The sequence below is a fragment of the Pagrus major genome, chromosome 5 (assembly GCF_040436345.1).
Source record: "Pagrus major chromosome 5, Pma_NU_1.0".
Lineage (NCBI taxonomy): Eukaryota > Metazoa > Chordata > Actinopteri > Spariformes > Sparidae > Pagrus > Pagrus major.
The window spans coordinates 21132106-21156105 of record NC_133219.1 but is presented as its reverse complement, the minus strand read 5'-3'; the positions used below and the strand labels follow the sequence as shown (position 1 = coordinate 21156105).

Sequence of the window (24000 nt, the reverse complement as noted above, 5' to 3'; positions counted from 1 at the left end):
ACGTTCACCAGTTACAGCATGTGAAATCTAAAAATGTAAAGCTCACTAACAGTTTGATCTTCGCCATGATTTACGAGGGACAATTGGGCGCTCGGAGGATGTAGTGATGGGACACTTTGGCTCAAACCTTGAAGTCGCCGTGTACAGTAACAACTGTGGTGTCCGGTTCCACGACACCTTCAGACAGCCGTAAAGCCTTAAAGTGGTTCCCAGCCTCGTAAAGTAGGCAGTGGCAGAAGTCATTAGAGCTGCTATGACTCTGAAGACATGTACACACACACAGTCCCCGGGAGAGCCGACCTTTCCCATGGGCTGTGTCCATAATAATAATGCTCCCAAATAAACAGGGTCTCTAATGAAGTCTGCCAGATGTGGGCTGGCCAGGTCAGCTCTCCTGTACGATTAGAGAGGAAGGAAAAGAAGGATGGATGTAAGGAGAGGGAAAGAGGGGCAGTGCTTCCCCTGTAATTTCTGTAGCCAGTGGGGATTTGGTGGTAACTTTGGTTTCGGTTCCACAACAAACAACAACCCTGTTTCTTGTGCCAGCTTTGGTTTTAGTGGAAGAGCTATTTTTATTTCACTAGACTCGATTTGTGTGATTGAAGCTGAATGTAAGCGAGCGTTTTATAGTGTTGATTTTCTCTCCCAGAGGCGGCACAGTTGTCACTGTGGTCAGCCACTATATGCTGCTGGGAAAATACAAGACAGAGGGGGCGTAAAAAGAGAGGGAAGTGTGGAGGAAAGGAGAGGAGAGAGGCCCCCTTGGGCAATGCTTTTAAAACAGATCAGACAAGACTAAAGGGGACTTAGCTCAGGCACAGAACCAAACAGCCAGGAAATGAGAAGGGGTGGTGGAGAGAGAGCAGGACGAGGGGAGGGGGGCATAGGTACAAACATGCTCCACTAACACAGTTTGACTCCTGACTGAAAACTCTTTCTCACCAAAGAGGGAGGGAGGGAGGGAGGGAGGGAGACACCTGAGAGACACATATTTTTAAATAGCAGTGTTAGAGCATAACTCAAGGTTATTACAACTTGATCTTATTTATATCTTTTTGGACTTCCTCTCTGACATCTGGGAACCTGGCAACAGTGCTAAATTAAAGTCTGAGAAGAGAAAGCAAAAGCAAAAAGTATTACCAAAACTGCATGTTGTAAAAAAAAAAAACCATCATGCTTTACCCACTGACTTCTTACTATGGCTGCAGCTAATGATTATTTTCATTATTAATTAACAGGCCAATGATTTTCAACATTAATCAATCAATCATCGGTCCATAAAAAGTCTGAAATTAGTGAGAAAAGCTGATTGCAATTTCCTAAAGCTCAAAATGCAAGCATGTTCTTTAATGCATCCAACTCAAACACCCAGAGATATTCATTTTAACATTATGCTATACACAAAAAAGCAGAATGTCCTCACAGAGATAGCTGAGAAGGAAGCCAAACCCAATGACTGAATTTTAGTTGAATATGTTTCAGAATTGACTAAAATTATCAACAGAAAAAAATTGCAATTTTAACATAATGATGTCTATGTGTTGTGTTGCAAAGATATCCGCTGAAGTTAGCGTGCTAACCAGACAGCCCCAGCCCGTCCTGGTCCAAAAATCCTACAAGCGGTGTGAACACACTCTGGTCCCCGAGCTCCCAGTCCAAACCGCTAGCTGCATGGCTAACTTAGCTAACTAGCTAACGGCAGCTGCATTTAGCAGCAGTTAGCTTGTACTCTGGTGATATGCTGCCCCCTATTTATTTTGAGTATGAATTTGACATGTGGCCAATTCTTACATATTGCACCTTTAATGAATTACCCAAATAGATAAATAGTTTCATTTTCTGCTTATCTGCTTATCAATTATTTGTTCCTAGTTCAATTTTTACCTGCTGCACTTTCTGTACTTGTTAACTCACACATTTTTTTCCTGTGCAGTGAAGGTGAGGTGAGATTTTCAGTGTAAAAGGGTAATCTTCCTTAACCTGATGAAACTCTCCGGTCGTCTCATGGCTCATGACTTTATTGTTGAGATATCAATGCATTCCCCCAACTTAGCAATCACTTTGGCGAGTACAGTGTTATTATAAATGATAGAAATAATTTGCAATGATGATTCCTGTTATGAAAATATGATCCAAATGGCAATTCTTCCTTTAACTAACAGCCTGAACCAGAGAGGTCTTATGTTATTTTTTTGCTAAAATCTAGAAAGAGACGGACAAACAAAGAATTACCCTGAAATAATCCTAATTATTCATTTACAGAAATGGAAGCAGACACTGATTCTGTCTCTCACAGAGCTTTAAATGGCACAATAATTGAATAAAAGCACAACCTAATTCACTAAGCTTCTTAAAATGGATTCAGATCGGGGCCCGTACGGCTGCCAAAATCTCTGTACGCTCATTCTAGGTTTTTATTTGTATACAGTGCACATGTGTAGCCTACATATTACGTTCAAAGCCTCTGTCCCCATCTGTGTGTGACCTCAGAGAGATGGCAGATGGCAGATTGGCCCGACACTGAGGAAAGCCCCTTTAGAGAGTGACGCCTGGCCGAGGGTCAGATGTCACCACAACATCTGCTGCAGGCTCGAGCCGCCGCCCGGCCCTGTTATGCATCCCATCAGTGTCGCGGACCTGTTGCCACGGGCTACTGCGGCAGCAATAGAAGAAGAGACGGCGAAGAAGTGAGCGCAGAGGAGAACAATGGGGGCTACTGGGGCAGGGATGACAGAGGAGATAATAACAGTATCGTCCTTACCGCGGAGATAATTCCACTGCTGTCCTACGGTTACACGATACCTCCCAAACACCTGATATTTGCTCAGCTTCTGATTTGTGCCCCTCTTTTTCATGTCTTCTTTATTTACCTTTCCAGCAGCCCAGTTTACCTGCTGCTGTTGAGATTATCCCGCTCGCCAGGCCTCCAGATTTCTCTTGTTGAAGCAGCTGTTTGCTCTGTTTGTTTTGAATACAGCCATAAAAGAGTCGTTGAATATCTTTTGTCTTACCCTCCCCTCCTTTATACGTCTGTGCTCTCATTGAGGCAGTTAAGCTCGATGCCTGTAAAAAAGCTGTTTTGTGCCGAGCATGTATTTGACGGGCTCCTGCCAAGTTAAAGAGCAAACTGTTACCCTTCTTGCCTAGCGTGTGCTACAGTTGACTTACTGCTAGCACCTCAGCCAGAGTGTGTTTGGATAGCGTGTCCACGTGCACAGAGGTAAGGGCGCAGGGGCTCTTTCTGTTTGCCTTTCGGGCCTCGGTGTGAGAGGCTGGGCTGTTTTGCGGGGGCAGACGCCCGGTTTCAAAGCTGGTGTGGAGATTTTTCAGGGGACATAAAGTGAGGTTGCCAGTTAAGCATCAGGACAGGAGACTCTTTGGAGTAAACACCAAAATTCCTTCTGATCTGGCAACCCCTTTCTGTCTGTCTCCCCTCGAAAAAACCCGACCCAACCAGTTCAAATATCCTTTCTTTGAGACTCCTTTGTTTGTCCCACTGCTTGTTTTGGATTTGAAGCTTTTCACAGACCACGGAAAAGTTGCAGCCCGGAGTGACTTGGAAGAAGGTTTTTGGGGGAGTCAGTTGAGACTTATAAATCCTAATGCGGTGTCTTACAAATGAAAAGAAATGGGGTTGAAGGGGGAGGCGGGGTTGAGGGGGTTTGGAGGGAACGAAGGTGCACAGAGGGGAGCGAGCGGATGCCAGCAACCACGCGGCTTTGAGCAGAGGAAGTGAAACCAATAATGAGAAAAAGAGGGGGAAAATTTTCGGGATGAGCCACATATAATGAAAGAAGATTCAGAGATTTTTTTAAGCGAGAGAGAGGAGGGGAAAGAGAAGGAAGAGAGGAGGTGCGACAGCTGAATATGCCCCGGCCTGTGGTCAACTCTGAATGGGGGAGAAAAACAATGGAGCCACTCATCCTTCGCTCTCACTCTCTCTCCCTCTCTCTTCTCCTCCTCTCTCGCTCTTCATTTCTCTGCTAAGTAGTGAGGGAAAGGGGGAGGGGGGGGCGGCCATTCAGATACCAACACTGTAAAAAATGTCCAACTCAAGATGTCCTTTAATGTAGTGTTGTGTGCAAAGTAAAAAAAAAAAACTGATAACCTCGAAATGAAACATCGAAACGTTTAAATGGATTTCATATTAATTGAATGATCGTTCATAGATACATCCTCCTTTCTGCCCTGATTGAAGACTCAGATCAACTCAGTTGCATTAAAAAAAACGACCCTCAAAATGACTAACTCAGACTAATACATAAGATAATAAGCTTATTTCTTTTTTTTTTGTAGTGCATGGCCCCAGTCTCTGTCTGGGCTTGAGGACAGTAGTAGGATGGGGTGCCATGGAGAGGAAGGAGGCAGAGTGGTGGGATAAGGGATGGGGGAGGAGGGGGGAGGGGGGGGGGGAGGGGGGGGTGAATGGCCGGGGCAGCAGCTGTTGTCTCCTCATTAACATGCGCACCTGCTCCCTGCGGCCTTTTTCCAGCGAGCTCGTGTGGCGCCTCACGACCTCAGCACCCGCCACCGCTGGGACTTGAACTGGACTGACTGGCCTTCTCGCAGCCGGATCTGCTGCTTCTCTCCACTGACACCCACTAAACAGCAGCGAGCTTTACAGTATTGTTGTTGAGGCTTCCTTTATGAATTACCACAGATCAGCTGGGGTTTAGTCGAGTCAAGTCACAAGTCAATAATGTCACAAGGAATGCCTCAGAGGGCTTTACATAAAACAAAAAGACCAAGTGAGGAACATTAGCAAACACACAGATAGGTTTAGAAGTGAAAGCATTAAAAACAAAATATACAAAAATGTAAAAATAAAAATAAAGTGTAACAAACACAGCATAGACTGGAGTATGTTGGATAGTTAAGGTTTGGTTAGTCAGCATGAGCATGCAATGTGTAAAGATCTGACTATTCCCTGACTTATTCCTCGATTCATAATCCTGACTACTGATCAGATGCCATTGCTTTCTTTTTTCACAAATTTCAAATCCTTGTTACAGCCACCTCATTGTGTGGAACTCAGTAAGACAGTATTATAGACAAGGAATCAATATGGTGCATATATTGTGTGTTAGGTTGATGTTTAATGTGGATTGGTCATGTCTAGAGCTGTCCCGAATACATTTGTTGGGTTACGAAGCTTTAGTAAGCTGCCTCTATAGTCTCAAAAGTCATCTTGACAAGCGAGCAATTATTGAGCAGTTTCGTTTACGGTGTTACAGTCGAGCTTGCGTTCATCATTTTTTTTTTTTTCTGTGCGCTCGTGTCATGTGCACACTCAGAATATTTATATTTTATGTGCAGATTTTGAGACTAACACCATAAAAGAGTTGAAGTACTAGGTCTTTATCAGTTTTTACCTCTTGTCTTTTTTGGTGCAACACAATGTCTCCTTCCTCTTTAAAAAACACAAAACAAAAAAACTTCACAACATTTTGCCATGGCAGCGAAAGAAGCTTTGAAGCATTCGAGTCAGCACCAGTCATGTCTGATCGATCCAGTTCCAGTCGATCCAGTCGGTATCAGGGCCTGTATTGATCCTGGATATTGAAGAATATGTTTCTTGTGTGTTACTCTTCTTTTTCTCTCTGAATCTATGTCACTATCGTTGACGTTTTTCGGGGGAATTTCTCCTTGTCTAAACGAAGCGTCTAATGACAGAGTCATATGAAGCAGATTAAAAAAGCCCTTTGAGGAAATTAGTGATTTTGAGCTGTATAATTACTTGACTATGAACTTAATATTTAACTTGACTTGGGATTTTATTTGCATTAAATTATTTGACTTTTAGATTCTGACACCACTGTCTGTTTGACGCTAATGCTACAATGATCCCGGGCTAAATGACACTCAGCCAAGGTAGCACTCTGCTCTCCGACATGCCAGCACTCACTACTACTGTTTATGCAGCGGGCAGCCTAGCATGTGATGTTTTCTTTTCCTTACCACAGTCCTAAGGCTGCATAATCCCCTGAGAGGGAGACCCTGTCTAAACACACGCCTGTCCCTACAGAGGGGCCACGGCTCGGTCCCCATTTACACACACACACACACACACACACACATACTGGACCCCCTGGGAATGTTTGGGGACATGGTCCTGCCAGCCCCTCAGGGCTAACAGACTTGCTGGCTCTGGTCAGGTATTTGAGAGTGACGGCGGGTTTTAATGTTGTGGGAAGGCCCCTTTGATGTCTGCAGGATGTTTTTATTCACAATGTTGTTTCTCTGTGAGATTAAAACAACAACGATAATTACACAGATCAGTTATTTTCTCAAGTTTGTGCCATAATAAAGCGACAAGGCCTTATACATTTTTTATTTCTGCACATTCCTGTGTAATATCCTCTGTGCAGGGAATCCACTCCAAATCTTTCATGTGTCTTGACAGAGGTTGTGCCCCTCTGTCTTCCGATTCATCCTCTTCCCGTTCCTTGTCTGATGCTGGAGCAAATCCTCTCTGGGGAGGGAAGAATACCGAGCATTGAGGTGGTGGCACGGTGCTTTGAAGTTCCCATAATGTTGGCTTGCAGCTCAAACGCTGTGGCATAGATGCCGCCTTGTCCTCAGGATGAATGAGTGCTGACAAAAGGGTCAAAGTGAGCGCATTTCAGCCCTGAGAGCTGCTGAAGGGTGTCATGATGGCTGCTTTTCTTGTGTCTCGACTTTTTGGAAAGGATGGATTAGGAACAAGAATTCCAAATAGTGCAGATTTTTTTTGTTCTCATCCCCTCAGCTATTGAGTAGATGCTTTGTTTTTGTAATGACCGAGCCTCCGTGGCCACCCAGAGTTGTTGACAACAGTATTGAATCTCTGAAGGTGATGAATATGGGAATGTGGCAGCAGGGAGGGTTTAATGCAGCATGTCTGATGTGGTTGGGTTTGCTGTCGAACCGATTTGTAAATAGGGCTAGGTATTGGATCTCAATACTTTTTGGTGCTGACTGAAATGTGTGTGTAGTACAGTCTGAAGCTGTCAAGTGCAACCAGTTGGAAGTGAATGCCTGATCAAACTCTTCCCTCGCAGATTGTCTTGTTTGTAGAAAAAATGCTAAGTCCAACAGTCCAAAAAGACTTTCATATTAGGTTGAGTTTAAGGGGGGAAATCAGCACATCCTCACATTCAGGGAATAGTTGAACTTCCTGTGTATTCAGGAAGTGACTGCCTCCAGGCCAAGAAATAGTCCCACATACAGAAGGCCCATGACAGCACAATTTGTCTTATTTACACTTTGTTTTGTTGTGTTAATTATTCAGCCTTAGATGTCTTCGTAGGCAGATTTCGTAACTTTTTGACAACTGTTTCCCCCTGTTCCAGTCTTTATGCTAAGCTAAGCTAACCGGCTGCTGCCTGTAGCATCTTATTTAACGTAAGACATAAGAGTGGTATCAATCTTGTACCTCCTGGCAAGAAAGTAAATGAGTCAGTTATATGAAAAAGTTCTTGCGCAACTGCTTGTGTTCAGACTGCATTTAAAGGTGCAAGAAGTGTCAGTACTGTTCAGCCTGAGTTTCACTTCCCTGACCACCTACAGTATCGTGAACGTAAACGTACGGAGTTCCTGTGCGTAATCTTCGTGCGTAACCTCCCTTTGTGTCTGTGTGTAAAAGACTGCACGCTGTGTAGGTATGAGTGTGTGCCTGCTCTGTGTGTGTGTGGCCTCTTTGTTGAGCCGTGCGTATCCTCAGGGGACACCCGTCAGGTCCTCTCATTGTAATTGTAAATGTGTGAATGTGTCCCTGTGATCTGCAGCAGCTCTCTCTCTCCCTCTCTGGGAACTCCTTTGCTGGGGTCCGAGCAGCGTTTTATGACTCAGACGCAACCTGCGAGAAACATCACAGGCGTTTGTCCCCCTCCTCTGCTCTGGTTTAGAGCCTGAAACACATTGTTTGCAGGGGGGTGACGGTGGAAAGACGAATGTCCTGTTTAAAGCATAGTTTCTCATGGCCGTGTTGCCGCGCTGTAAAAACAGCAGGGCAGGACCATCTTTTGAGATAAATGGATAGTTAGTCCCACTGGTGACGGCTGTTACACAGGCAGCTGACGTTTCAGCACAGTACTGCACAAAGAGATGACCCTTGCTAGTCTGAGATGTTGTTTTACCCCTGTGAACTCTTCAATCAGTGCTGGGCTGAAGAGGATTTGACCAAGACTGCTCTTTGTAATGCTAATTTTAAATGAGGAAAATAAATTAAGATTGGACATTTATTAGTAGACCAATATATCTTGTAGATAGAAGGATTTTATTAGGTTGTTATTAAATTGTTTGCATTCATGATGGTATAACGGTGGCTTGTTCAGTCATTAATTACTTAAAGGGGTGGTTAGATTTTCAGAGAATTTCGCAGGTTGATATCTAATAGACGTTCAATCAACTAGTCAGCAATGCAATCTTAGTTCTTCTTTCTACAAAAATAACGTGTCTACGTATTGATGAAGTTGAGGAGGGAGATCAGCTGCACAATAATTTGAGTTATTTGAGCTTTTTCGCCATTTAAAGAAGAAACATTAAATACTCAAAATTTCAGATAAAATTCAAGTAAACTGAGGGAATCATAAAGGTAACGCTTTCATTCCTCACCCGTCAATGGCTGCAAAAAATGTCACTGACCACTCCTCTCGTCTTCTTCTCAGTTGCCAGAACGGATACGTGGGAAGCAGGTGCCAGTTTCGTGACCCGTGCACCACCTCGCCATGCATGAACGGCGGCACGTGTCGGGCCGTGACCAAGGAGAACACAGTAGACTTCAGCTGCACCTGCAAACTGGGCTTCACCGACCGTCGCTGCCTGACACCTGTCAACAATGTCTGCATCAGCTCGCCGTGTCATAACGGAGGCACCTGCGAGCTGGAGAGCCTCCAGACGTACAAGTGCCGCTGCCCGCCTGGATGGTCAGGTAACACACAGCAGTACTATGACAGAAGGTGGTGTCTAACTTGAGCGTTAGTTGAAGACATATCAGTAGGTTCACAAGGTGATCAGCAGGATAGAAAACATACAGATCTGCCTATAATCTTACACTATGGAAGGGTTTTTTAAAAATAAGATCAATCTGGACTTCTGGACTAAGGCTATGTGTACTAGAACATAATTTCTCTGTCCTCTCAGGTAAATTGTGCCAACAAGCCGACCCCTGTGCCTCAAATCCTTGTGCCAACGGTGGTCTGTGCTCTGCCATTGAGTCCCACTACATCTGCACCTGCACGCCCTTCTTTTCCGGAAAGACCTGCAAACAAGACATCAACGAGTGTGATGCGAGCCCGTCGCCCTGCAGGAACGGCGGGCTGTGCATCAATGACGTCGGCGGCTACCGATGCAAGTGCCCGGCGGAGTACACGGGCAAGCACTGCGAGAGCAGGTACATGCCCTGCAACCCGTCGCCCTGCCATAACGGAGGCACTTGCATCCAGAAGGGAGAGACCAGCTATGAATGCTCCTGTGTGCCAGGTAGGGACGTTGTACTTATTCATTATAAATATATATGTAGTTCATACCAAACTTCTGGACCCGAATATTTCAAGTAGATGGACAGATGAATTTCACTTTTCCACTTTCAGGTGTTTTCAGGCCTTAACATAGTTTCGTTTTATGAAGACTTTAGTTTTAGTGCTAAGGTAAATATCGATCAAATCAGTCTGATTCATAATTTTTAAGCTGACATGAGTCATGCGATCCTCTGAAAAGGTCTGGTTTTCATTTCTAAATGTGATCCTGTGCTCCTGAAGTCTCTCAAGTGGAATTTAAATGTCAGTGCCTGCTAGCTGCTGGTTAGGCGATGATGTCATTTAAGGCAGGGCTGTTCCTGCCTATGTTGTGTCCTGCGTGTGGGTGTGTGTGTTAGTGTACATGTGTGCTTCTGCTTTGGTGTGTACAGTGTGTGAACAAGGCAGTGCAGGAAGGCATTGGGCTTATCATAAGGAAATGGTCAAAGAACAACATCCTTTTCACATAGCGGAGTGAAGCAATGCTTGCTGGGACTAAAGTCCTGCCGGCCACCTCATCACCTTCACACAGACTACCTTTTGAATTGTTTTTGTCTGTTACCACTGAATCCAGGAATTCATGTAATGAATTTGGGTGGGTCCCCATTTTATTTTGTATCCACCCAAGCACGTGAATGACTCGATACACATTCCTGCCAATGGTTTTTATGCTGTTAAATCGATCAACAGATGGTGGTAATATGCCAACTAGAGTTGAGTTGAAATGTATAAAAACAATATACAGGGAAGAGGAAGACTTCAAACGAGCAAATGTGCAACAAACAATGCAGGTTTCAACTTTTCCTAGAAATGTTGTGTGAGGAAGGAAATGCATTTGAGAACGTGTTTGCTGTTTAGAAGAAATCTCCACAGGGATCCATTTTTTTTTTTTCACTTTCAGATGTTGATGATCAAGAAAGCTTTCTTGCTTTTTTATAATTGTAAGCTGTCCAAAGGTTTTATAGAAAAATGTCCACGTTTCCTTAGTGGAAACAACATAAATAAGTGAGTAAATGTTGGCAGAAAACATATTTTTTGAATGTATATACCAGCACTAACTGAACAAAATCAACTAAATAAATGTCAAGAAATTAAATACTCTTACTTCTATTTTCCTTACCAACCGAATAACAAAACATATTCTACAAATTGTACCTTTAAATACCCCAACTCCACCTGAAGATGTGCCCACATGTGCATAATTGCAACAACCCCAGTTCAAATCCAGGCAGGGGCACCTCCCTCTATATCACCATATTGGCTTATTAAAAAAATAAAAATATAAATTGATAAATCTTCAGATTTTGTCACTTGATCTTTAATTTATTTCTGTGAAAGTGCAGCGGTAAAGACTCCTAGCAGTCGCAGCGAGGACTTGTACTGGTTTTCATTTTTTATTACCCATCATGCCACATGTACAGTCCAGCGGTTGCCTCTTGTGTAACTGAATAGTAGAGTGGATGTTATTACATGGTGAGATTGCCACAGACCTCAAAAGGGCACAGCTGCCTTCTTTCTTGGGAGGAAAAAGGCAGTTGACCACATTTAACTGTCGAAGAGTTTCGCTCCCTTTGTTGTAAAATAGGAGCATGTTGTTTTCAGAGGGGGAGAGATGAACGGCTGAAAGCACCCACTAGTAAAAATTAAACAGTGAAGGCAAATTCATTGGAGTGTTTTGTCTTTGTTTCAGGTTTTACAGGAAAAAACTGCAACCACAACATCGACGACTGTCCCGGTCATGAGTGCCACAATGGAGGGACATGTGTAGATGGAGTCAACACCTACAACTGCCAGTGTAAACCAGAATTTACAGGTTCGTACAGCGAGGTTTCAATAAACATGTCAATGAAGTTATTATCACTCAAGTGCTCGGGATGTAAACTCTAATCCTCTGATCCCTGGCTCTTTCACAGGTCAGCTCTGCACAGACGACGTTGATGAGTGCCAGCTGATGCCCAACGCCTGCCAAAATGGTGGCACGTGCCACAACACCTACGGCAGCTACCAGTGCGTGTGTGTGAACGGCTGGACTGGGGATGACTGCAGTGAGAACATCGATGACTGTGCCAGTGCTGCGTGCCACCAGGGATCCACCTGCCATGATCGTGTAGCTTCTTTCTACTGCGAATGCCCCCATGGGCGCACAGGTATTCACATGTTTATTTGAATTTACAAAAATAGTTTTATGTGAAAATGCTATAGACTTACTTGCTTAAATACTGTACTATGGCTCTGACGAAATGGGATATTATTCCAGGGTGTGAAGGATAAACAAATTAAAACTAAAATTAGAGGCTGTAAAGTCAACACCAGAGAAAGTGACATTTATGATTGGTGATCTTTGGTTTCTCCTGTGGTTTTTCGTCATCTTATTGTCCTCCTTTATCTTCCCTAAATGAAATCAAACCTTTGTTTCAGAATAAATACATCTTGCCATTTGTATTTATAGTATTATTATATACTGTAATTCATCAACGTCTCTTTCAGTCTGAGTCAGCTTACCTCCACATGAGAAGCACTGACAATTACACATGAGGAAAAACAGCGCTGGTAGAAAAGTGATCGGTTACAGAGTTACAGTTGATGAAATCGGCCCTCTGAAGTTTAAAAAAGCACAACTTTTTTTTAACACATGCATATCCTCCCCAAGTCCTCCCCAAGAGCTGAATAGACTTTGATGTGTAACATTGGTGGAGTTCCCCTTTAATCAAATGAAGTGATTATAGTATTATAGTAAAGTCTATTTTCTGTTTTGTGTTCCAGGGCTGCTGTGCCAGCTGGACGACGCCTGCATCAGCAACCCTTGTCAGAAGGGCTCCAACTGTGACACCAACCCCGTCAGCGGAAATCACTTCTGCACCTGCCCGTCGGGATACTTAGGAGCTTCCTGCGATCAGGACGTTGACGAGTGCTCACTGGGTAAAAGTCACACAACCTGACCTGCAAACTCTCTGCTTGTTGTCTCGTTTCAAATCTGAATTATTGAGGGCACATATCAACCTTTGCTGTATCAGGGAGCTGTTTAACTAAACTAGTGTTAAGAAACCTTTTCAACCACCACACATGCACCGTAAAGCTTTAATACAAGTCACAATACGAGCTCATTCTTTCCTGTTATTATGGGTACTTTTGTGCCCATAATTGTGCCCATAATTCCAGTAAATAACACCCACAGGGGTATTTTTGCTGTAATCACAGAGAGTCAAAGCTTTGGTTTGGCTTCGTCAAACAACGCTAAACCACCCAAATCATCTCATTGTCATGTCTTAACTGTCAAATTGCTCCTTGTTAGGTCTTGTACATACACGACAGCCTGTTAAAGTAAAGTTAATGTAATTATCTGTTTAAACAGGTTCCAACCCATGCGAGCACGCGGGAAAGTGTATAAACACCAAGGGTTCCTTCCAGTGTAAGTGCCAGCGGGGTTACGTGGGGCCGCGCTGCGAGCTGGACATCAACGAGTGCATGTCCAACCCCTGTATGAATGAGGCCACCTGCCTGGACCAGATAGGAGACTTCCACTGTATCTGCATGCCAGGTAAGACGATCTGAGAGAGTAACTACATCACAGTAAAGAGGAGAATATCTTGGGTATTCAACACTTTTCATGTTGTTCAAAGCCATGACCACTTGTGCAATTTTAAAGTAAATAAAGGCTTACAGATAGTCACATAGATTCACAAGTAACTTATATCTAGGTTGAATCTGTCCAGTGTCAGTCCCTGCAGCTTTGCCATCACTTCTTTCTAGATTCCGATGTAATATAAATAAAGTAAAAATAAAAGTTTATTATAAATATGAATAAGGATTAAATACTGCTTCGGACATGACTGAAGTGGGCAGTACATGCCTCTTCCTCATACAATTTAGTCCAATTTAGTGGTAAAATCACTTAAAAAAGACACATTAGGCTTATTTTGAGGTTCATATTTTTATTTTTGGTTACTATTTTAATGGGTTTACAAGCTGTATTGGCTTAAAAAACCATTTAATCCATCCATTTATAAAGAGGGAATACCTTTGAAAATAAAACAGCTTCTTGACTGCGAGGATTTGTTCATTTGTCTTCTTTATATCATAAATTGAAAATCTTCGGGTTTTCAGACTGTGATCAAGATTTCTTATGATGTTCTGACACTCTGTTAACTAAACAATTCATTGATTTCATCTTAAAGATACAGCTGAAACAATTAGTTGACTAAGTGATCAGTCAGTTGACAGGAAAATGATCAGTTGTTTAACATCCTAGCTTCTCTTAGCTTCTTCGGCTTCTCAATTTTTGGGAATTTTCTGGTTTTCTTTGCCTCATGTAATAGTAAATTGAATATTTTGAACTGCTTGACCGCTGGTTGGACAAATCAAGCACCTGGATGACAACAACCTCATCAAAACACAAATTATGATATCCGTTTTTTTATAATGATGAATCTGTTAAGAAAAAAATGGCTAATTACAGCCCCTCTGCTATTTATCTGCTGTATCTGTTACAGCTTTGTGAAAATGCTTCTCACTGTGTCTCTGTCTAACCAATCCATCTCCCTCCCGGTCCTCCCTTGCTAATTTGCCAGGTTACGAGGGGGAGTTCTGCGAGATCGATACGGACGAGTGCGCCCACAGCCCCTGCCTGAACAACGGCAAATGTATCGACAAGATCAACGCCTACCGCTGCCAGTGCCCCACAGGTGAGGCTGCCGTACTGCTGCAGAGGAGGGGGGGAGGAGGTGGAGGAAGGAGGGGAGGGAGGCGGAGGAGGCGTGGGGCCAGGGGGCACAGAGGTCGATCTCTCTCTCTCTCCTTCTCTCTGTGCCCTGCTCACTCTCTCTGTTTCACTCAAACACAAACACACACGCACACACGCAAACACCTTTCTGGACGGGCACTAATCCCAGCCCTGAGGCAGGCTTACGCAGGCCCGGGTAGCCCAGAACGAACGCAGCAGTCGAGGAGGAGAGGGAGCAAAAAATCTATAGGGAAAGGCTTGAGGAAGTTTGAACTTTTTCAAACAAGTTTCTTATCCCTTTTACAAAGTCTGATGAGTGAGCAGAAACTTGTGGATCCACAAGACTTTTGAATGTGACTGGGAACCAGAGAAAGCTAATAATAGCAGGCTGAGCTACTACTACGCTCCATAAAATGACATTTTCTGTGTTGTGGTGGTGAGTGAGATAGCGCTTTGGTGTATTTTTTCGAGGGCGGCTAGTTGTTTTGCTGCGGCTTTTTCTTTCCAGAAATGCTATCGGAGTGTTTGGACAAGTAGGTATTGATGTTTTGTTCTGAGAGGAAGGAATGCAACTACTGAATCTGAGAGAAAGGAAGAAAGCAAAGGAATGATCTTCAAACTCCCAGAATGTGTTTTTTGTTTTGCATTCTTTCAGCGGGATCATTGAGGTGGAAGTGAATTTCTTTTTCTTTATTTTCGGGGAGGAAAATAGCGAAGCTCTGAGTCGGGTGGATCAAAGGCGGCCTGGGTGGAGAGAGGCAGGATTCCTCCTGTTGAGAGAAAAAAGAAAGGAAGAGGGAAAAACGAAGAGAAAGAGAGAGAGAAAGAGAGACACCCCGACAAGGAAGCTTTAGAATTGATAGAGAGGGGGTACAAGTGTGAACACAAGAGCTTAACGCCTAAGAAAACCCTGTGTGTGACAGCGAGAGAGGGTTATGTGAGGAAGCAGGACAAAGTGGTGGTGGTGAAAGTGTTTTTTTTTTTGTTTTTGGGGAGAGTAGATGGAGGGTTGGAGGGTGGGGGGATGAGACGCACAGACCGTTATGCTGAAGCAGGAAGGGAGGGGTAAAGAAGGGGAAGGGGTCTTAACCGCCCTGCTTGAGATGTAAATTTGTCCCCATTGCGAGCCAGGCCCGAGGCGAGGGTCCCCTCTTATTATTTCTGTACATGGAATAGCCATGGAAACCCCACTGAGAGCCATTGAAATGTCTGATTCCAGCAGTCTGGGGATAAATCCCTGTTTGGCTGCTGAGGTGCATGATGTGTCTGCATGTGTGCATGTGTGCGTGTCCGATGCTTGCGTTTTCATGCTTCAACCTTTGTGTGTGTGTATACTTATGTGTGCATCTGGGTGAGAAATTCTTTCTTGCAGTTTTTTTTTTTTTTTTTTTTCCAGCCTCTTTGATTTCAGTCAGGAGTGCGTTTTGGGGCACTGTAACTGAACTGTGAAGAAACTTAACTTTTGCTTCACATCTTGGCAAAAAACACTCAATTTGTGCCGCTGAGGCTTTTTTTTCTCACTGCTGGAAACGGCCAGCATTGCTCACAGAAGAGCTTACTTCCTCCTCTCCTCTGCAAAGAGCTGATCGTTCATTTTTTGATCATTTAAATAAAAAAAATTCTGTTCATTACAGTCAAATAATTTTTTTGGTAACACCCCCTAATAAGACAATCATTGATAAAAAATAATAAAAATAATGTGTTGTAACTAACGGCTCTTGCTTCCTGTAAAATGTTAAATTATCACGACTTTCATACATATTTTACTAGCACTTTATTGATTAGTTTTAAGCCACTTACAGGGCTCCAGGGTGCAACTATTTCAGTCGGAAAATCTGGAAAATCTGTCATGTGCAAGTAGACATGTTCACTGGTAGCAACGAGGCACCTAATATTCAGCAGGTCAGATTAAAAAAAAGTATACAAATATTTTTGTTGCTGAAATTTCTTATGTGCTGTGATTTAAACCGTTGTTCCTGTTTGTAAAGAAATTAAATTACAAATGTGTTATTGGGAGCACCAGTGCAACCAGTGTAAAAAGTTAGTCTGGGGCCCTGACTTACGTACTGAAAAAAGGGCTGCAGGAGTATCTGGCCATGCCCAATTATTAATAGCCTGTTTAGCATTTTTTTGATAATATACCAACATTTATAACTATCATAATCAACATAAAAGGATAAACAGTAGCCAAATTTCACAACCACGCCACCCAAAATTCTTATTAATATCTAATATCTGACCTATAAAGCATTAGTGAATCATTTATTTACCAGTAATAAGCCATAAGTTGTGATATTATAAACTGCCTTATTTAAGGTGTGTGGATTCATCAGTTCGACCCAAAAGTTGCTATTAATAGCTTAAAGGTGATCTATAAAACTTAAATAAATAATTTATTATCCATTAATAAAGCAGATGTTTCTTTAACAACAGTTTGCGTGTCTGTATGTGTGTGACTGAAAGCACGTACTGTATGTCCCAAACATGTATGCATATCTCCTCTCTGTCTACGCTGCAGTCTTCACGTCAAGCCAAGAAAACAGTGAATGGTTTTAGTCCACTGGGAGAAATCAGCTCGCCGCTAGACACACAAATACTTCCTCACCGGATTAGCTGCAAATCAGTCTTTGTAGCTTAACCCACCTGTGTATTCCTGCGATGGTGTGTGTAGTGGTGACAGGGTGGATTGGGGGGGAGTAAAACTTTATCTCTTCATCAGACAACATCCCACTAGAATGTACCATCATGTGGCAGAGGGGAGACGAAGAAAATAGCAGAGATGAGAATAACTCCAGGAAAATGGGGAAAGCCTGCTGGTTGATTTTGAATGACACGGAGTTTGAATAGCGGAGGGTCAAAGGTCAAGCTGGTTCTTTTTAGAGGCGGGAAGGGGAATGGAGGGGGTAGTGGAGAAAGGGGTGAAAGCAAGACAGGAGAATGTGCATTGTGATGGAAAAGTTTTGGGGGACAAAGGAGGCAACGGGCTCCGTTTGGCGTTGCGTTGAGCAGACAGGCCCTCCTTTGTCTCTCAACCCTTGGTCAGGAGGCCTCGCAACTTTCATTCTTCCCTCATTTCTTTCCCTCCCTCCCCTCCCGCTTTACATGAATTGGTTCCCCCTCTCTCCCTTCTCCCTTTCGAGTCCTGCTGAAAAGACGTGAAAGGGAAAATAGAGAGTTTGTAGTGTTGCACAGTTGTTAATTAACATGCAGATTTCTGATTCGTCGAGAGCCCTTATAGTATGGGCTGAGGATTATGAGAGGGGCTGGTTTGAAACGGTGAGAACACAGTAGCCATGTCTGTACACACACAAACACACACACACACACACACACACACACTCACACACTTCTTCATGCTCTCATGCACACCCTTGTTGTTTTTCCAGGCTTCACTGGGCTCTATTGCCAGATAGACATTGACGAGTGTGCCAGCACGCCATGCAAAAATGGCGCCAAGTGCACAGACGGACCCAACAAGTACACCTGCGAGTGCACTGAAGGTATGCAAGTCTTAACAAAAGCTGAAATTATTGAGTAGAAACTTTTAAGGCCCTACAAAAGTGGAAACACATCCACATCAGTTCAAAAAGGAAAATAAACTTTTTTTGGCAGGTTACTCTGGGAGGCACTGTGAGACGGACATCAACGAGTGTTACTCGGACCCATGCCACTACGGTACCTGCATCGACGGTCTGGCCTCCTTCAGCTGCCACTGCAACCCCGGATACACCGGTCGGCTGTGCGAGACCAACATCAATGAATGTCTGAGCCAGCCGTGCCGAAACGGAGGCACCTGCCAGGACAGAGAGAACGCCTACATCTGCAGCTGCCCCAAGGGCACCACAGGTAACACACAAACAAAAATAAAGGCCAAAACGTTTAAGTAAGTTTTATATCTGACATTTAAGGTTACAGAGAGAAATTATCTTCCGACAGGAATCAACTGTGAAATCAACATCGACGACTGCAAGAGCAATCCCTGTGACTATGGGACCTGCATCGACAAGATCAATGGCTACGAGTGTGCCTGTGAACCCGGCTACACGGGTAAGCAACTTTTACACATAGAGTTGGTCATCTTGATAGAGCTTTTATATGGCAGAGAATTCAGCTCCACCTCTTCGTCACTCTCTCCAGTTAAAATTAAAGAGTCAAAACTTTTACTGCTTCCCGAAGAGGGAGCGTAGAGGTCGGGAAGTGTAGGAAGAGGCCAAACATTAAGCCTGTATCATATACCTAATTTTAAGAAGCATGACCAAAGGTGTTAACACAACCTTGACCAACAAGCACAGCTGGTCAGACGCAAGCACATACCTAAATATCTTATAATTCTAGCACAACAAATACTAAATACTAAATAAAAACATAAATACAGACAATGATAAAATAAAGTAGAACCAGAAAGCAGACTTGTGTGCGTATTTCCATGTGCAAGAATATGCATGTTAGCTATTTTCGCTGCTCTCTCTGAAGATAAAGTTGGTGTGTTTGTGGAGACTGTATCTCTCTCTCTATTGAATCATTACAGACCTTTCCACAAAGACTCTGTACGACTGTAAAGTTAATTTAACACAATTAAATGTGGCTGCTGTCTCAGGTGACCAGTAGACAAAATGGGCGTTTAAGGGATCGAACGTATGGATGAAGGAGTGTGGGTCTTGATGGGGAGGGTGACAGATGGCGAGCGAGCGAGCACGCTCCTCTGAGGCTCGACCGGTGTCACTTTCCAGCTCCACCCTGTCCCCAACCTGCTGCTGCTAGGACATGCAAGCTGCCCTCCCGTACAAAGAGCGGACACACACACACACACTGTGGCCCACACAGTCACCTGGGATTTGAGCAGGAGAAAAGATTCCCTGAAAGATTCCTGAAAGTTGAGCTTTTAAAAGCTCGGAAGCCGGTCCCTGCTTTAAAGCTAAATGGGCTGCCTTTATGTTATGCGTGGCACCAGGCTGAATGGCGTCAACGCTTCAAGTGGCCGACAAAGGACGACTTAAAACCCCTCATGTTTCTGGAAATTGATACATTAGCTGCACTGATATATAGACTTCTTTGTGTGGCGCTTTGTCTGTTGTTGTGTGGGTTGACGTGTATTTAAAATCATACTTCAAATAGAGTGAAAAATTGTCCTGTTGGCAGGTGTTGAAGAAGTTATTGTAGTTGTTTCGAAGACACTGCACTGTTTATACACCAATGAAGACATCATGTGGTGTGATTTCATAATTTAAAGGAAGAGTTTGTGATTTTTGGGGTTATGTGTTTACTTTTTCTTGCCCAAAGTTAGATGAGAAGATCTCCAGGAAGTCATTGCACCCATAAAATAGTCCAGCATACAACTGCACCTTTCTGTTTTCACACTTCAGTTTGTGTGTGGATGAAACGAACATAAAGTGACATGTTGGTTAGTTAGCTTTAGTAGTGCTGGTATTTGGATTTTTGAAAAAGCCAGGCTAGCTGTTCTCCCTGTTTTCAGTGTTTATGCTAAGCTAAGCTAATCATCTGCTATCTCCAGGTACACATTTAGTCTGGTATCCATCTTCTCATCTTACTCTAAAGCATATTTCCCAAAATGAAGATGTTCTTCTCGGACTTTAAGATATTCCCCTCCTCTCTTTTAGGTACCATGTGTAACATCAACATCGACGAGTGTGCAATCAACCCCTGTCACAATGGCGGCACCTGTATCGACGGCATCAACAGCTTCACCTGCGTGTGTCCAGAAGGTTACCATGACACCACCTGCTTCTCCCAGGTCAACGAGTGCCTCAGCAACCCCTGCATCCACGGCCACTGTGAAGACAAGATCAATGGGTGAGGCAAACTGGTTTCAATCCGATTAAGACTACTAGCACGTTACATTTATGTGTCGGTTGTGTGTTATTTTTTATTCAAAATGTTGATTTAAATCAGGAACTATAGATCGGAGAATAAGTAAATAAGATTAAGAATCTGACTCTTGAGGTTCAGTACTACAAATATCTGATGGTGGTTTTTAACAAAAACTCTAAGATTTTCCAATGTTTTCTCCCCGTCAGCTATAAATGCCTGTGTGACTCTGGCTGGAGCGGTAAAAACTGCGACATCAACAACAACGAGTGTGAATCCAACCCGTGTATGAACGGAGGCACCTGCAAGGACATGACCAGCGGATATGTTTGCACCTGTCGCATGGGCTTCACTGGTTAGTATTTGTGTTGTGTCGATATTCTCGTCTAAAACAACACTTCCCTCCACCCCAATGTTGACCTTCAACTTAAACTGAAGTATGTGTGATGTACTGTTCGCTCTGACTGCAGGCCCAAACTGCCAGACCAACATCAATGAATGTGCCTCCAACCCCTGCCTGAACCAGGGAACGTGTATTGACGACGTGGCTGGCTACAAGTGCAACTGCATCCTGCCTTACACGGGTATGAAAATATTATTGAAAATATTTTATATGCACATGTTGGCCTGGTGTTCTGGCATTTCCGTGCAGTTTCCACAGCCTGTGTTCGTTAAGTTACCGAGCAAAGAGGAAAAATATGTGGAGGATGAAACAACTGTCGAGTAAAGTTCAACAGCAAGACTTCCTCTGGGCTCAAAGACACCAAACCTCTGACTCACTCTGCTCCTCTGAGATACACAAGCATCCCTGATAAGAGGGCTGGAAAATATTTTCATGTCATCTCACTTATTATTTGACAAAACAGATAACGATGGAAAGGCGAAGGGCAAATTTTCTTGTATTTGTCGAGTCGTCTTTTTGGAAAAATCCACAGGACTTTGAATAATAAAAGGATTTTGCTTGTGCCGGGGTGGGAACGGGGTGCTTGACACATTTCCTGTTTGCCTGCTTCCTGTCTCACAGAACGGCTTCACAATGGGCGGAAACTGAAGCCGGCTTCCTGTAAGAGCCATGTGTTGTGGAAACAGATAGGGAAATGTCTCGGCAGGCCTTTAACACTGACAGAACCTGGCTAAAATCTTCTGATAGCACTGATTGAAAGATGATTCTGTGTCCATTTGGGTTGGGTTATCTCCAAGTTCATGACTCCTACATGATATCACGCAGTGAAAGTTAAAGTTAAACACAGCTTGTAATTTATGGTGTTTAAATGAGTGTTTTAATAGACGTGTTTGTGTGTTACAGGAGAGAACTGTGAAACCTTGATGGCCCCCTGCAGCTCCAAACCCTGCAAGCATGGAGGAGTGTGTCAGGAGTCGGAGGACTATCAGAGCTTCTCCTGCGTCTGTCCTGAAGGATGGCAAGGTGAAAAATTAGAACAGGAACTATTTAATTCTAACAGAGTTCCAGTTTCTATATGTTACATTTATACATTAAAATTTCCAGATGAGTGTTTCTCATATAAAAATTTCACATTTTGTCTGTTGTTGAGTTTGACCAGCTCTTGACTAAATTATACTGCTGTGCAGAGGATTTGTACTTTTCTTCAGTGATATAATGCACTGAAGAAATGTATAAATCCTCTGCACAGCCATTGGAATATGGACATAACTGCTAAAATTTTAGCTTGACATGACTCACTCGTAGAGTTTCTTGTGAGAAAAGATGCAATAACGCAGTAGAGAGAAGTCAGAAAGATGATGAAAGATACGGACAGGTAAATAGGTAAAAGACAATTTAAATAAATAAATAAAAGCAATTAAAAATACATCACTTTAAATGTGCAATATGTAAGAATTTTAGTACAAAATTTTCAAAATCAACTAAAATTATCAACAGAATGTGAAGAAATAACTATTTTGATGTTACAGTATATCAAAGGCGTCTATGTATTGTGTTGAAGAGATATCTACTGAAGTTGGCATGCTAACCAGTGCCAACCCCTAGCAGTAGCCACAGTCATAGATGTATAAAAAGAATACAGTTAAAAGCAGTTAGCGGTTACTCTGGTGATACGCTGCCCCAGTTTGTTAGGAGTATGAATTCAACAGGTGGCCAATTCTTACGGATTGCACCTTTAAAGCGAGTCTATTAAATTTTCTTTGAAGAAGTGATTTCAAAGAATCACTGATTCTGCGAGTGTAATCTCCTCACGCAGGTCGTTCCACAGTAAACTCGCTTGTATGGGGCAAACGTTTCAAGTGTTTTCTTGTTTTATCCTGTTAATCCTATGTACTGATGTTGTTGTTGGAAATGTACATCTTCCTCTTTCCACCCCTCCAAGGCCAAACATGTGAGGTGGACATCAAAGAGTGTGTGAAGAATCCCTGCCGCAATGGAGCGACCTGCCAGAACACTTTGGGCAGTTACCGCTGCGGCTGCAAACCGGGCTTCACTGGACGCAACTGCGAAACCAACGTCGATGACTGCAAGCCCAGTACGTTCTCCAGTCTCTCTGCTACTTTTGCTTAATTAATATAATGTAGACAAAGCAAACTCTTAGCAAAGACTTCGAAACAAAAGCTGAATGCTCTGTTTTGCCCACAGACCCGTGCAGCAACGGAGGCCTCTGTATGGATGAGGTGAACAGCTTCCTGTGCACCTGCCTGCCCGGCTTCAGGGGCACAAAGTGCGAGGAGGACATCAACGAGTGTGAGAGCAACCCATGCAAGAACGGAGCCAACTGCACCGACTGCGTCAACAGCTACACCTGCACCTGCCCGGCCGGCTTCAGTGGAATCCACTGTGAAAATAACACTCCCGACTGCACTGAGAGGTACAGAGCTCACACATCAGAGAATTTGTACCTCAAGGAGCTCAGAGTATCACAGTCAAACCCAGCAGCTTTTGTTTTAGAGATAAAACAGACAGATGAACACTGGTTATTGTCTGGTGAGTGAGTTCATCTGTTCAGATCAACAGGTTCACTTTCATCCACTTGTTAATGTAGAGTCCGTTTCCTTGTCCACCACTGCCCCCTCTGGTGGAGTACTGTTGTACACCAGTTGACCTCAACATTTCTTACTGTATAGTACAGCTCTGCCATACACAGTAGGTTAAGTAGGTTGTACCATAAATGAGTTTTTAACTGTAAAATACCAAGACTTGTTTTGTTTTCAACATCATCAATAATCTCCCTGGTGAGAAAAACTGAAAGTCTGAGTAATAAGTAGGGTATTGCTAGAAAATATATATTTGTTTTTGACTTTCTGTGGACAAATCAGATGTGCCTGCAGCTCAGGTAAAGAGAGTTATATTGACTTGCTTCTTCCTAAAAAGCTGCAGAATACTTTAATTTTGGTGAATTTCATACAGCATTTTTTTCCCCTTCCTTTCTCTGCAGCTCCTGCTTCAACGGCGGCAGCTGTATGGACGGTATTAACACCTTCACATGTTTGTGCCCGCCGGGTTTCACCGGGAGCTACTGCCAGCATGACATCAATGAGTGCGACTCCAAACCCTGCCTGAATGGCGGCACCTGCCAGGACAGCTACGGCACGTACAAGTGCACCTGCCCGCATGGATACACTGGACTCAACTGTCAGGTAGGAGGATGGACTTTTGTTAGTTACTGTTATACCGAAAAACTTAACGTTGAAATTACTTTTCAACCAAGTTCAGCTCCATTTAACCTCTTTTGAACTTACAAGGCTTACTGGGATGATTATTTGGTGAAAGTGAATTCAGGTTTTACATTCTGTTTGCATCTTGCAGAACTTGGTTCGTTGGTGCGACTCGTCGCCCTGTAAGAACGGGGGAACCTGCTGGCAGAGGGGAACCACCTACAGCTGCGAGTGTGAGACCGGCTGGACGGGACTTTATTGCGACGTCCCAAGCGTCTCCTGTGAGGTGGCAGCCAAACAGAGAGGTAAGATGGGAGTTAGTGTGAATCAAAG

General features: G+C 43.5%; 1 protein-coding gene across 2 annotated transcripts in view; it reads left to right on the top strand.

Annotated features, from left to right (window-relative positions):
* Positions 1 to 24000, top strand: part of notch1b (notch receptor 1b) — a 43290-nt gene that overhangs the window by 5792 nt on the left and 13498 nt on the right. For both annotated transcript variants that reach the window (XM_073465678.1, XM_073465677.1), the window contains exons 3-20: positions 8649 to 8911; positions 9124 to 9462; positions 11188 to 11310; positions 11411 to 11644; positions 12261 to 12416; positions 12850 to 13035; positions 14066 to 14179; positions 17604 to 17717; positions 17830 to 18063; positions 18154 to 18264; positions 19836 to 20028; positions 20253 to 20398; positions 20514 to 20627; positions 21350 to 21469; positions 22389 to 22541; positions 22652 to 22880; positions 23448 to 23649; positions 23819 to 23972. In XM_073465678.1, the coding sequence (XP_073321779.1) occupies positions 8649 to 8911; positions 9124 to 9462; positions 11188 to 11310; positions 11411 to 11644; positions 12261 to 12416; positions 12850 to 13035; positions 14066 to 14179; positions 17604 to 17717; positions 17830 to 18063; positions 18154 to 18264; positions 19836 to 20028; positions 20253 to 20398; positions 20514 to 20627; positions 21350 to 21469; positions 22389 to 22541; positions 22652 to 22880; positions 23448 to 23649; positions 23819 to 23972 (3185 nt within the window). The remainder of the gene's footprint in view (positions 1 to 8648; positions 8912 to 9123; positions 9463 to 11187; positions 11311 to 11410; positions 11645 to 12260; positions 12417 to 12849; positions 13036 to 14065; positions 14180 to 17603; positions 17718 to 17829; positions 18064 to 18153; positions 18265 to 19835; positions 20029 to 20252; positions 20399 to 20513; positions 20628 to 21349; positions 21470 to 22388; positions 22542 to 22651; positions 22881 to 23447; positions 23650 to 23818; positions 23973 to 24000) is intronic.